This window comes from Lipophrys pholis (assembly GCF_963383615.2).
Source record: "Lipophrys pholis genome assembly, chromosome: 7".
In the NCBI taxonomy this organism is placed as follows: Eukaryota; Metazoa; Chordata; class Actinopteri; order Blenniiformes; family Blenniidae; genus Lipophrys; species Lipophrys pholis.
Window position 1 is genome coordinate 17520656 of NC_137638.1, and position 12124 is coordinate 17532779.

A 12124-nucleotide genomic window follows, 5' to 3' on the forward strand; every position below is an offset into this window, starting at 1 on the left:
CAGATGAATGCTGGCTCCGATTCTTCTGTCTTTTCATGTAACAATGCAGATTCTATGATGTTGACGTCATGGCTCTGTGTGTGTCACACCGGTACACTTTGATATAGTTCCTAATAACATTGGCTATACATTTGTGGATTTAGTACACAGCTACAGCATATATCAGTAATCAAACAGACGCCTTCTTATTGGTGTTGTATACGTTCCTTTTCGACATATCTAAAACCGTTTCAGAGTCGGGTTTATACATATATAAGGAAATCCGAAGGTTCATGATTATTTGTGTTTATGTGTGGAGACTAACGTCAACTTCAACCGGTTGAGTGAAGTTCGTGGAGGAATCTCCTCAACCAGTGTCTCAGTGTTAACTTTCCCTGTCTCTCCCAGGTGTTACCAAACCTTCTCAAGCCTGAGTGAGCCCATTACTACTCTAATAACTTCTCAATGTCTACTTTCCGTCTGTTCTCTCCCACGAGTAACCGCTGTGTCATCGTTCAGCTCGTCTAAACCAGGGAGCCATGAGCAAAACGTTTGAGGTTAAAAAAAACGGCCCTATATTTTTCTCCCTTCATTTTACTCCGAATCTCTTTTTTTTTTCTCCTTCATTCTCGTTCTTCTTGCATCACACCAGTCTCACTTGTGATATCCCACCCACCAACCTGTGTGTGCGTGTTCACATGCTCCTTGTAGGACAACATCAGTACTGATGTTTTCTACTAGTGATTTATTACTCGGCACTGGACTGTCACCCACCCACAGCGACCCCCCCACCCACCCACGTCTTTCCACCTTTGTGTTGCACTATCACTCACTTCCCCAGGCACTTCAGCCCCTCCCAGCAGTTTGCTGCTATCTTGTATCCCAACACACACTCCAACACACACCGCTCCTGAGCACCAGTTTGTTTTTTAGTCACCACATGGTTGTATTTTTGTGGTTTTTTTCGTCAAAGTCTTGTTGTTTTTTTCGATGTGTCTTGTGTTTCTGACTGAACGTAGTCGTACCGATACAAAGGTTTCTAGTCTTAGTGCACAGAAAAAAAAACAACAAACAGAAAGGCTGAATGAGCCTCACCCGATGCTCATTCGACCTTTTGTTTTGTCTCATGTTGGTATGTTTGTGTGGCACATAACTGAATGTATAGTGATGTTTATGACGCATGTCATCTCATGGATGTATTTGTGAACACAGAGAATGTAATGTTGTTGTCTCTTTTTGTGTTCTTTATCTCTCTTCTGTTTCATTGGCTGCTCACCGCTTTGTTTTTCTTCTCTCCTTTTTTCTTGTTTTTCCCCCCACACTTTACTGTCGTGTCCCTCTCCCCTCTTTTCTTTTATCTGCACTTCCTTCTTTCCTGTCCTCTACTTTGTTTCTCTCTGTTTGGGTCTCTTCCTTCCTTCCTCTCCTCATCCTCCCCTCCTTTCTCACCCCCCTCCCCTTGGCTGGGTGCGGGTGCAGGAAACTAGTGGACTGTCCCCAGCTGTTGGATGTGGACGACATGGTGAAGATGCGTGAGCCGGATTGGAAGTGTGTGTACACGTACCTGCAGGAGTTCTACAGGGGTCTGGTGACGAAGGGCCTGGTTAAAACCAAAAATTCGTCCTAGACTCGCACCCCCACCTAAAACTGAACCCATGGTGAGAGAGGGAGCAGGAAAGGCTTGTGGGCGAGCCTCGCGTTGGGTCCTACAGACTGAATGTGTTGAAGGAGGAGTGTGTAGCTTCATGTTCTTATCAGCTGATAGGATTTGTATTAAACAAGGCACTTCAGGAAAACTCCTTTGTCGGCTTCTTGTAGGATTTTTTTTGATCCTTCATGTTAATCTCAAGCTGCTGAGGCCCAAAGTACCAAACATGGTCTCTGTGTGTGTATCCATGTGTCCACTTGTGCACAGCCAGACTACGAGCCAGGCAGGGAGCCAGGACAGTCTGCAGCGCAACACTTTAAAAGGACCTGCTGTATCACAGTGTTTCAAACAGAGGGCTTCAGAGACGAAGCAGAGAGCTGAAAGGCTGCCTCGTGCACCGAGGTTTCATCAAGTGTAATGTTACAGGTGTTTACACCGTCAGATTATGAAGTCTTTAAAAAAAATACGGTCATGGCAAAGTGCAGAACGACCTGCGTCAGCAGTCCCTTAAATAACTCAACGAAAAATATTGTTGTTGGTATTCATTTTCTCATTGAGGAGATTTACAGCTGTACAGATTCTTTTCTCTCACTGTATGTTGGACAGCTCACTTTACAGTGGTGTGGGCATGACGCCACCCTGTGGTCACTCTGTGCACAGCAGTCACGTGAGCTCAATATACTCATGAAAATAACATTTACTACTGAGATTTAAGAAACAGAAGTATAAACCCACCATTGCAGGAGTGGGTTGAATATGAGTTTATTTAATATTTGGAGATGGGATTAGTGAGAACAGTTCCTACTGTGTAATTACCATAATTTATTAATGTGGGTGCATTATTAGATAATGGACCCCTCAAAGACTGCTTGTATTCAAGAATAACGTGGGATTACCACCCTTGATTTTAAATCACTTTTGGTAAATTGTTGCCAGATCATGAGAAATCAGATCTAAGATTAGCCTCCCTCTTTTTTAAACTTCCAGTTGTAGTATTTCATACTTTATCCTTAATGTACTGATATTAAAACAGTCATCAGCTTAATGGAATAGAGATGATCATTTTTACCATTATTGTATCGTTCAATTAGGATTAAAATAAAAATTTTAACTGAAAAATAGCAATTAAAAGATTTAACATGAAGTAATTAACCTAAAATACCATCAAGAATTAGGTTTGAAGTTATTTCCTGTTGATGGGCTTTAGGTTTGTTTTTTTGTTTTTAAAAATTATTGCTGTTTTAAAAACTGATTTAAGTAAGTTGTATAGTCATGTTTTTGTATCTTTAGTTTATTAATGAAACTGCTCGAATTGTTTCACTCGTCGATCTATTATTGAAAAGTAGATAAATATACTTTACTGAATCCTCTCTCATGGCTTTAGGCTCATTTTTCTCATTCACACTGTCTTGTATGCTGTGATCCTCAGGACCCATGCCAACTGCATGCCTTTGCTGGAAGTGGAGGACATGATGATCATGGGCAATAAACCAGACTCCAAGTGCGTCTTCACCTACGTTCAGTCTCTGGTCAATCACCTGCGTAGATACGAGATGTCCATGGGTCGGCCCTGTGACCTCTGACCTGTGTCCAGTGTGCGTTCAGGCTGAACGTGGCGCCTGCTCCCCCCCCCACCCCACCCTCCGATGTCCCCTCCACCTACTGACCGCCACCATTTTGACAGGCTGGGTCGAATAGTGGCACATCTCTGATGGACAGTTTGAGGAATGTGTGTGGGTGTGGGTGTTTGTGTGCGTGTGTGTGTGTGTGTGTTAGTTGGTATTGCCGACGGCAGCAGTGACGCGTATTCATGACTTCAGTTCTCATCAGGGCACACGCTGTTAAACATAACGTCGACATTTCTCCAGGAAGATTGCGCCCATGTTTTTCAAAACAACCTTTTAAGCTTTAAATATTCCATGTTTTTGTACTCCACCTCATATCAGGTAACAGTGAACATGCAGTAGTTGTAACACGTCAGTGTTCTGAAAAACACCTCAAAAAAAGAGACGAGAGGAATATTTTTTTAATAATATTTCCCCTTTTAAAATATTTATACCAACATTGTTTGTGATACACTTTTCTAATTATTGTGACTTGTCAGCACTTCTGTTCCACTGAGAGAAGATTATACTCAACAATATGACGTAATATTTGATTTTGGTACTTTTTTTTTCTTTTTCTTTTTTTAACTGGTTGCTTGAACTATTTTAATTAAGTTATTATTCTCATGTTGATGCCATCCATTAGCATGTTACTCTGCAGTACATGGACACAGGGGCGTTTTCTCCTTATTACTCATTGTTACTGTTGCCGTTGCTCTCTGAGCGATCGTCCTCCCAGCTACTGAGAACACATTACATATTTTCGCCCCTCCTGTATGATCATATGCTCGTACAACGCTTGTAGTTTTAACCCTTGTTTTTATGTAGGTGCAGAAACGATGGGGGAGTCTGTGTGATGCAGCCGAATTGTTTTGTTACTTGACGTTTGCTGCTGCTTGACTGACGCACTGCATCGCCCCGCCAAGCACACTCACACACTTAAAAGGACTCCTTGTTTAAGCTTGAGTAGATGTCTTTTTTTTTTTAACATATATGTTGTTAGTGTGTATATTATACTTAGATTTGTGTTGTCTGATAAGCTTAAACTGCCACGATGTCTTTTGAGACAAATTAATTAGGGGTCACTTTTTGTTTGAAAGCCGGCTTTCAGTATAAACCAGAGTTATCATTAAAATCTACCAGACATGTTGTATCCAACAATATAAAAAAATATGAGGATTTGTATTTCATTTGTAAAATTGTGGTTTCTTTGAGATGTTTAAAATTTGATTTCAGAGTACATCTTTTTAAGCTGTTTTCGTCGATTTGAAGGTGATTTAACTGGTGCCAATAGGAAAAGAAAACAACCAAAAACCTTCCATGAAGCAGTGAGTTATGTATATAAGAGCTTAGACACTAATTTCAAGTTTCTGTGCACCACAGTCAAATGTGAAATGACTATTAAAACAATTTGAAGACTGAACGTGTTCGCGTGGGATTATTGCTTCAAATCCGTGCAGACTGCACTCTGGATTATAAAAGACAAACTCAAAACATTCAGAGGTTGTTGTTTTTTTTTCCATGTCTTTTTATATACTTTCCCCGTCACAGCTTTGACATTTGGACCCATCTTGTGTGTCTCTGTCCGACCCACCAGAACACGCAGCATCAACCTCAGACCAGTCAGAAGAGTTTCACCCTGAGGCTTCATTAAGTTTCACAGCAGGCAGGAAGCGATCGGACACACAAGACGGCTCATACAAGGAGAAGTTTCTGAAGGCGGCTGACACATGATGGACAAAACTGTAAAGAAACACACTCTTACAGTCCTTGTGAAGAGAGTAGAAAAGCACTCGCAAAGTAGCCTTTTGTGTTTTAACGCCGCAAACAAAGGAACAAGTGGCATGAAATTGTGCAAGTTGAGACTGTGGACCTGTAAAAGGCTTCCAGCTGAAAGCTTTTGGCCTTCCCTCCGAGGCTGATCCATGATCTGTTGGTCTCATTCCGAAACAAACTGTTCAGTCATCAACCAGCCGGTCATGGAGCAGCGACATGGTACGAGGCTCGGTTCCTTTTGTCGGCCACTCACACAGGTTATAGGTCAGTGTGTTTGACTTCTGCACTGGGCTCCGGGGAGGCTTTCTCCGTGGCTTCGGGGGCCGGCTCATCTTTGAACGGGCTGTCTTTGGCCGGAGAGAAGCGAAATTCCTCCGGCACCTCATCTTCTGGTTGAGCTTTCTTGTAGAACCCCAGTTTCTCCAGCAAGTCGTTGATCTCAGTGCGGGTCATGTCGGACAACGCAATGCGCTACAAAGGAGATGTGTGTTAGAGGATCAATTATCTGTGGTGATTCATCGCAAAGCTGCAAGAAAACACTAAAGTGCTAAATATTCTCATGACGCGGTGTTTGAAAACCGATGGATTTAGACATGTTAATTGGAAAATGTAACGGTGCTTCTTCTCTTGGAAACAAATGGAAAAAACTATGGTTCTTTCAGCTATAATGGCCATGTCTTTTGAGTTACTGTTTTGGTCTTTTCGCCTGCAGATTTACTGTTTTGGTTTGATTTTATAGCTTTAAGTAGCGTTGTACGCAGGTAAATTGTTCTTTACATTTTGACAAACCTCGTTGTCAGAAGTGGTGATATACAGCTTCCAGTGAGTCGCCACAAATGGCCCCTCGGGATTTTGAGTGGACGAGCAAAATAGCAAAGAACTTAAGGTAATTGTACTTCATTTCAACCTTATTAATATGTTTGAACATTTGCAAAAACTCCTTTAAGGTGCATTATGTAAGAGTTTGGTCACTGGTGTGTGTTGAGTAGCAGTGGTGAGGAACTTTGCCCTCAGATTTTTGCTCACACTCTTTTGTCTGGGAGTTAAAATGGCAGTCTAATTTGAATTGATTGCAAAACTGCCGATATTATTATTTTGGTTGCATCGTCGTCACCATTGCTGCGGATGAATGGAGAGTGTGTGTATATATATATATATATATACATATACTTATCATGCAAACTACATTACATGGTAGTTACAAACAGTGTCATCTAACATTTTGCTGAGTAATCCTCAGGCATTTTCTTTCAACGACACAATACAACATCTTGTGACGAAAACGGGTAAAGCAAGATTAAACGGACCTCAGCTAATAGAGTAACGTTGATAGTTTGATGGTTTTGATATGTATGGTATAAGAATATCAAAGAGTTGTTTGAAATTACATCCTGGCTGAAAGCACCACTGGAAGAAAACTCTTTCACTGTAATAACACTTTTAAACAACAGTGCAACAATGCAGTGCTTTTAATAAATTTTTTTGCAAAGCAAGAAGTGAATCCAGTAAAATAAATCGATGTATATAGCAGACTTACATCCAGCTCCTCGTAATAGTGGTTCAGGAGGACAAGCTCAGGATCGGCTCCAGGTATGTGCTTCATCACCAGGTTATGGCTGAGGTAACGACGGTCAAGGATATCACACTGTGCACTTTATAAAAAGACATTTATGAATACGCAACAGCGATGTGCTTGTGGGTCAGGATACTAAAGAGGAATATCCTGGGTCACAAAGGCTTTGACCTGCAAGCAGAGGAGGGAATTAATTCTTTTTTTCCTTTCACTCAGATCTGGTTTCAGTGACGGATCAGGCGAGGATTATATGAAGCCCTGGACACAAAACCTAGAATGCGTCTCAGAGGGTAAACATTTTTAGACGGGGATTATTTTTCACTCCGCCGGTGCTCTGCGTGTTGTCTGCTTTGCTCATTTTGATTACATAAGAGGGCACCTTACCTCTCTGAGCCTGTTCAGCTGTCATCCACCACATGTCTGGAAAGAGACGGATCATAAGATACAGGAAACAAACCTCTCATGAGGAAACAGGACTTAACCTGCGTGTTTTCATGCATCCTTCTGTTTGCAGTGTCTCCCTGAGGAAACATGGCAAACGGATTACAAATAATCACATTCAGTGATGCCGGTACTGCGATACTCTGTAAAGAGTTTAAACAGATACATGTGAGCTACTGTCTACAATTAAACAAAACAATAAAATTAGTTTGAAATACCTATGTTAAAAGATTAAACATTAAAAGAGCTTATTTAAAAGAATTCCCAATCGTGAAAAAGTGTGTGCTGCAGTGGTGTAGCGCTTAGCTCTTGCCTCAAAACATGAATGTCACAAGTTTGAGTCCAGGTTGAGTTTAGGGGCTTTTGTGTGGAGTTTGCATGTGTGTGTCCAGAAACGTGCATTAGGGTTTAATTGGTGACTTTAAATTTGCCTGGATTGGCTCCAGCACCACACAGTGACTCTGAACAGGTTAAAGCAGTCCAGAGGACGGATGGATTAAAGGATGTAGAATATGTACAAGTGTAATTACAGTAGAATCTGTCTCTACAGAAATGCATATCAAATGTTTGAATGTTATTTAAACTGTAGGCATTCTCAGGAGTGACTTATCATTTCAAAAGAGTAAAATGATCCCCACAAAAAAGTATTAAAACTAATGAAATAGTAATTAATTAGTGGCTTTGGATGATTATGTGAATCATTTTCACTTTTACTTCAGTACCTTCATCGCCAGGCCTTTTACTTCTATTTAAGCATAGTTTCACCACTTGAGTGCGCCTCTTAAGTATTTTTTCCACCTCTGGCTCAAGGACACGTCAGGAAACATCACTTGTGCTCAGGTGTCATTGCAGTATTGTGCTTTTGGCCTGAGGTATAGAAATGTGACCCGCAGGTACAAGGTGTGACCAAGGCAACAGTAGCAGCAGGTAATGGTTTTCTTCACTGAGGCTTTTACTCTGGTAGATTGGGTGACACCCTTGGGGGGGAATGAATCGTTGAGTTACTCACAAAAAGTTCTGCAGGAATCCGACCTGCTTTTACGCGCCACCGGCTCAGTATCTCACGAGGCATGAATAGTGGAACATTAGAATGGGAATTACAGCCTGTGTGTTTGATCTGGTATCACACAGAACATCTAGTTACTTCACTACACCTCTACTCTCCTCGAAGAAGCATCCACGCATGCGCGCAGCGTGGATTTGAGGGGAAAAAAAGCATCCATTCACACATTTATAGAAATCTGATTCACACAAAAAAAAAACTACAAATCAGCCCACCAACACTATTAATATCTCAGCTTGTTTCGTCAGAGAGGCAGACTAGACAGAGGAAGACTGAATGTACCTCCACCCTGGCTCTGGCCAGCCCCTCCACTGCCTTCAGGTCCACATCGTGAGAAGAGGCGCAGCGCACTAAAGCGGCCAAGACGATCAGCCACATGTTCCTCCGTCCCCCGGTCAGATCACTGGCTCTTCTGTAGGACCACGACCGGCAGATATTAGTGGGAAACTGAGCGGAGAGGAGGAGGAGGAGGAGGAGAGATGATGAGCACCTATGTCACGTCCGGACCTTATGCCACGTCAAATGTTTCTGCCGGTGGAGGAGCGCGAGCGCGGTGCTCATTGGTTATCTGCGCATCTGTGTATCAGAATAAAAAAAACAATAATAATCTGGTGGATTACGCAGTCTCGGGCTTTTACTGATAGTGTCAAAATGAGAAAAATCCAGGTATGAAAGCGTCATGCTGAGGTTCTGCCTGTTCGCTCCCTTCATAAGGTCACTTCGTTTCGTTTATAAAAAATTAATGTAACAAATAGAGCGTGACGACAAATCCTTACATGCTCTGGAGAACGATGGTAAATTAATTATGAGGTTAATAAGACTCGAACAAGAGAAGCGATCACGGGACGATAAAGCACTCTTCTTGTTCGTGGCTTTTATTTGATAATGCCATTTTAATGTCCCAGTTTCATTTGAATAGAAATTTAAAATGTGTTAATTTGTTGACCTTTGTTCTTTTTTAGGTATCTTTATCTTCTCAACTATTTCATCTTATTTTCCCTCATAACTCCCTTTATGACTGTCTGTGTTTTGATTTCAATTTTATGTATGTAAAATGTCAGTTTCATCTTTCCATTGGGTTTTAAATGGACTTTTCTCTGATTTATAACATCACCTTTTCCCTGTTTTATCATTTTAATACTTAATCTGGTTTACCATATGTTCCTCAAAGTTTTGATAATTTGATATAGCTACTAGGTTTTACTTCTGCATCAGAGCATTATTGTTCAGTTCTATGTATCTTGTGTGTTTGAGATGACCATCATGATATCCTCACTGGTAAAACGATGTTCTTTATAAGAAACTGGCCTGCAGGATGTCAAAGATGAGGCCCTGCCCTCCATGTGACCCATGGGCTGCTGATTCCTCATGTCTGCCTCAGAAAGATGAGGCATGTATGTTAGTTTTTTCTGAAGAAATGCACAGGGGATGGCACTGAGTTACTGTCCCCTACAGTTTCAGCAGTTCACAGTTGAAACTTCAGTGCCTGTTGAATTTTTCCATTTTCACTATTGTTAGAATCTGCGACTGATCTTGGACCGAAGTGGTCGAGTGACTCACTCACTGCATCATCTTGTGGTTCAAAGTGATACGACAAGACTGACTGAGAGATAGCTGGTTAACTTTGACACATTTCCCAGCAACATTGAGATGCTCATTTTGAGGTTTCGCAAGTGCATAATGGCCATACCATCTTGTGTATAATTTTTCAACTCTTTGCACTGGATTGGACTCGCTGATGGGTTGAATTTTGGCCCATATCTGATGAAAAATGGCACTCTGAAGAGTGAACACAATAGAGAAAGAATAACAAACAAAGAAAAACAAACTGGCACTTCAGATGATTTTGGGACAGCAGACTATCATCAGTCACTCAACTAAACATTTTTTGAAATCGGACAGACTAAAACAGTTAAAAGTACTTCACAAATAACAGAATCCACCATTAAAGTTGAGATAGTAGTATAATATTGGAGTTATAAAATCAAGAGAAATAAGAACTAGAAAGTACCTTTATAAGACAAAACTGAAAAATAACAATGTTTAGAAATATGTACAAAAATGGGAATGAAAATAGCAAGTAAATGGTAAAGCAGTAAAGCTCAATATGTATTGCCTTTTGACGAAAAGCTAAACTGCAGACATAGAATAGAAAATCTGATATAAAAAAATTAACATTGTCCCACTCATGTCTTCATGCAAATGTTTGAGTTCTCCCAAACAAAGTGAGTATTGCATTATGAACTATTGTTTGTTCCTGTGAGGTGAAAGGTTACACCAGAACTAGAGTAATGCTCATCAGGCTGGGAACTCACAGTTGACCCGACTCTGAAACTGGTTTAATATGTTTTGTTCTGCTTTCTTTCTGGTGAGTGCTTTACACACATTCACACACACACACACACACACACACACACCCTCACACCATTGGTGAACGGCTGCCCTGCAAAGTGCTCAACCTCTATTGAGAGAAACTTGAGATTTGGTGTCTTTCCCACTGGCCTAAATAAAGAGAGAGAGGGTGAGATGGGGATCGACCTGCTCTGACTACTGAACAACCATAATGGGTTGGTTGTTACAACAGTATGTGCATGTTTTCTTTTCCTTTAAAATACTTCCCACTGGGCATGTATGCTTGAGGTCATTTCTTACGTTTTTGTGGTTAGAACAGCTCAGTTCAGCCAATGAAGAAGAAAATGAAGAAAAGGTAGGTGTGAAAGCAAAGATGCTCAAGGTGCTGACAGGTTATGACACAAACACCTCTGTCAATACGATTCACAGCAGGGCAGATATAGTCGACATGAAGCACTGATGATTTAAGAGAAGAAGCAAACCAATTGAAAGGGAGAAAGGGAGACAAAATAATAATGAAAAAAACGGTCCTAATTTAACCCCATTTATTAGATTGAACTCAGTATCAAAGTACACACATAAATGAAATAGATGATGGATGATCCATGTTTCTGTTTTGTTATTAAGTTATTTTTATTCAAACGTCCATATTATTTGCTGCTTTAGACCAATGAGGTCAAGGTGGCAATATGTGTTCCAGTTATTGAATTAATATTTATAAAAACATGTCCTCCACCAGGTCGCTGTCACAACTAATAAATACAGCAAGTGTGCTGCATAGCGTACCGTGAATAATTTTATATTAAAGGGAATAATGTGTTTATTAATCCCCACCACTTCTTTGAACCACAGCTTCAAGCAGCCATCTGGATCTCCACATTAAGTGCAGTGACACACACACACACACACACACACACACACACACACACACACACACACACACACACACACACACACACACACACACACACACACACACACTAGTTTAGTAAATGCCAGAGACATTTATGGGGTCACAGATGATGAGCTATCCTCAGTTGTTGCCACAGTAACATGCAAACCTGCACTTTGATTGAACTGAAGTGAAGAGGTGTTACAATTCTCCAGCAGTAAAATAGTCTGGTGATTTCATCCATCCATCCATCCATCCATCCATCCATCCATCCATCCATCCATCCATCCATCTTCTTTCCCGCATTTCCAGCTCAGGGTTGCAGGCTGCTGGAGCCGATCCCAGCTTACTGGTGATTTTATGCAAGTGGAAAGTTGCTGCCCATCTTAACTTTTTATAGGAAAAGTAATGATTTATTGTCACTTCCAGCTTTTCCTTATTTCTTTACAAACAAAAGTTACGCATTAATTGAAATCACAGAACTTTGCAGATAAAACACGTTTTTTTTCAGGCCACTGCTGCCAAGTGGTGATTAGGAATGAACTCAAGGATAATACATCCAGTGGAAATTTTGTCTATTTTAGAAACATTGGTTAATGCTCTTGCATCACAACAAAAACGTCATGGGTTCAAATACTGGCCGGGCCTTTCTGTATGAGGTTTGCATTTTCCTCCCTTGTGTGAGTGGGGTTCCTACCACGATCCAGAAACATGCATGTGAGGTTGATTGGTGACCCTGAATTGTCCCCTGGATGGATGGATGGATGGACAGACAGATGGATGGATGGATGGATGG

General features: G+C 41.0%; 2 protein-coding genes across 5 annotated transcripts in view; one reads left to right on the plus strand and one right to left on the minus strand.

Annotated features, from left to right (window-relative positions):
* Positions 1 to 4651, plus strand: part of smtnb (smoothelin b) — a 53670-nt gene extending 49019 nt beyond the window's left edge. For all 4 annotated transcript variants that reach the window (XM_080467532.1, XM_080467533.1, XM_080467535.1 and 1 more), the window contains 2 exons: positions 1459 to 1637; positions 3057 to 4651. In XM_080467532.1, the coding sequence (XP_080323658.1) occupies positions 1459 to 1606 (148 nt within the window). In that variant the 3' untranslated portion in view covers positions 1607 to 1637; positions 3057 to 4651. The remainder of the gene's footprint in view (positions 1 to 1458; positions 1638 to 3056) is intronic.
* On the minus strand, positions 4648 to 8620 carry selenom (selenoprotein M). The gene is made up of 5 exons (XM_080467536.1): positions 8367 to 8620; positions 6965 to 7000; positions 6717 to 6751; positions 6545 to 6623; positions 4648 to 5478 (listed from the first exon to the last, which is right to left on the minus strand). The coding sequence occupies exons 1-5, from the start codon at positions 8460 to 8462 to the stop codon at positions 5266 to 5268; spliced, it is 459 nt and encodes a 152-aa protein (XP_080323662.1). The 5' UTR covers positions 8463 to 8620; the 3' UTR covers positions 4648 to 5265.
* Positions 8621 to 12124: the final 3504 nt, after the last annotated feature.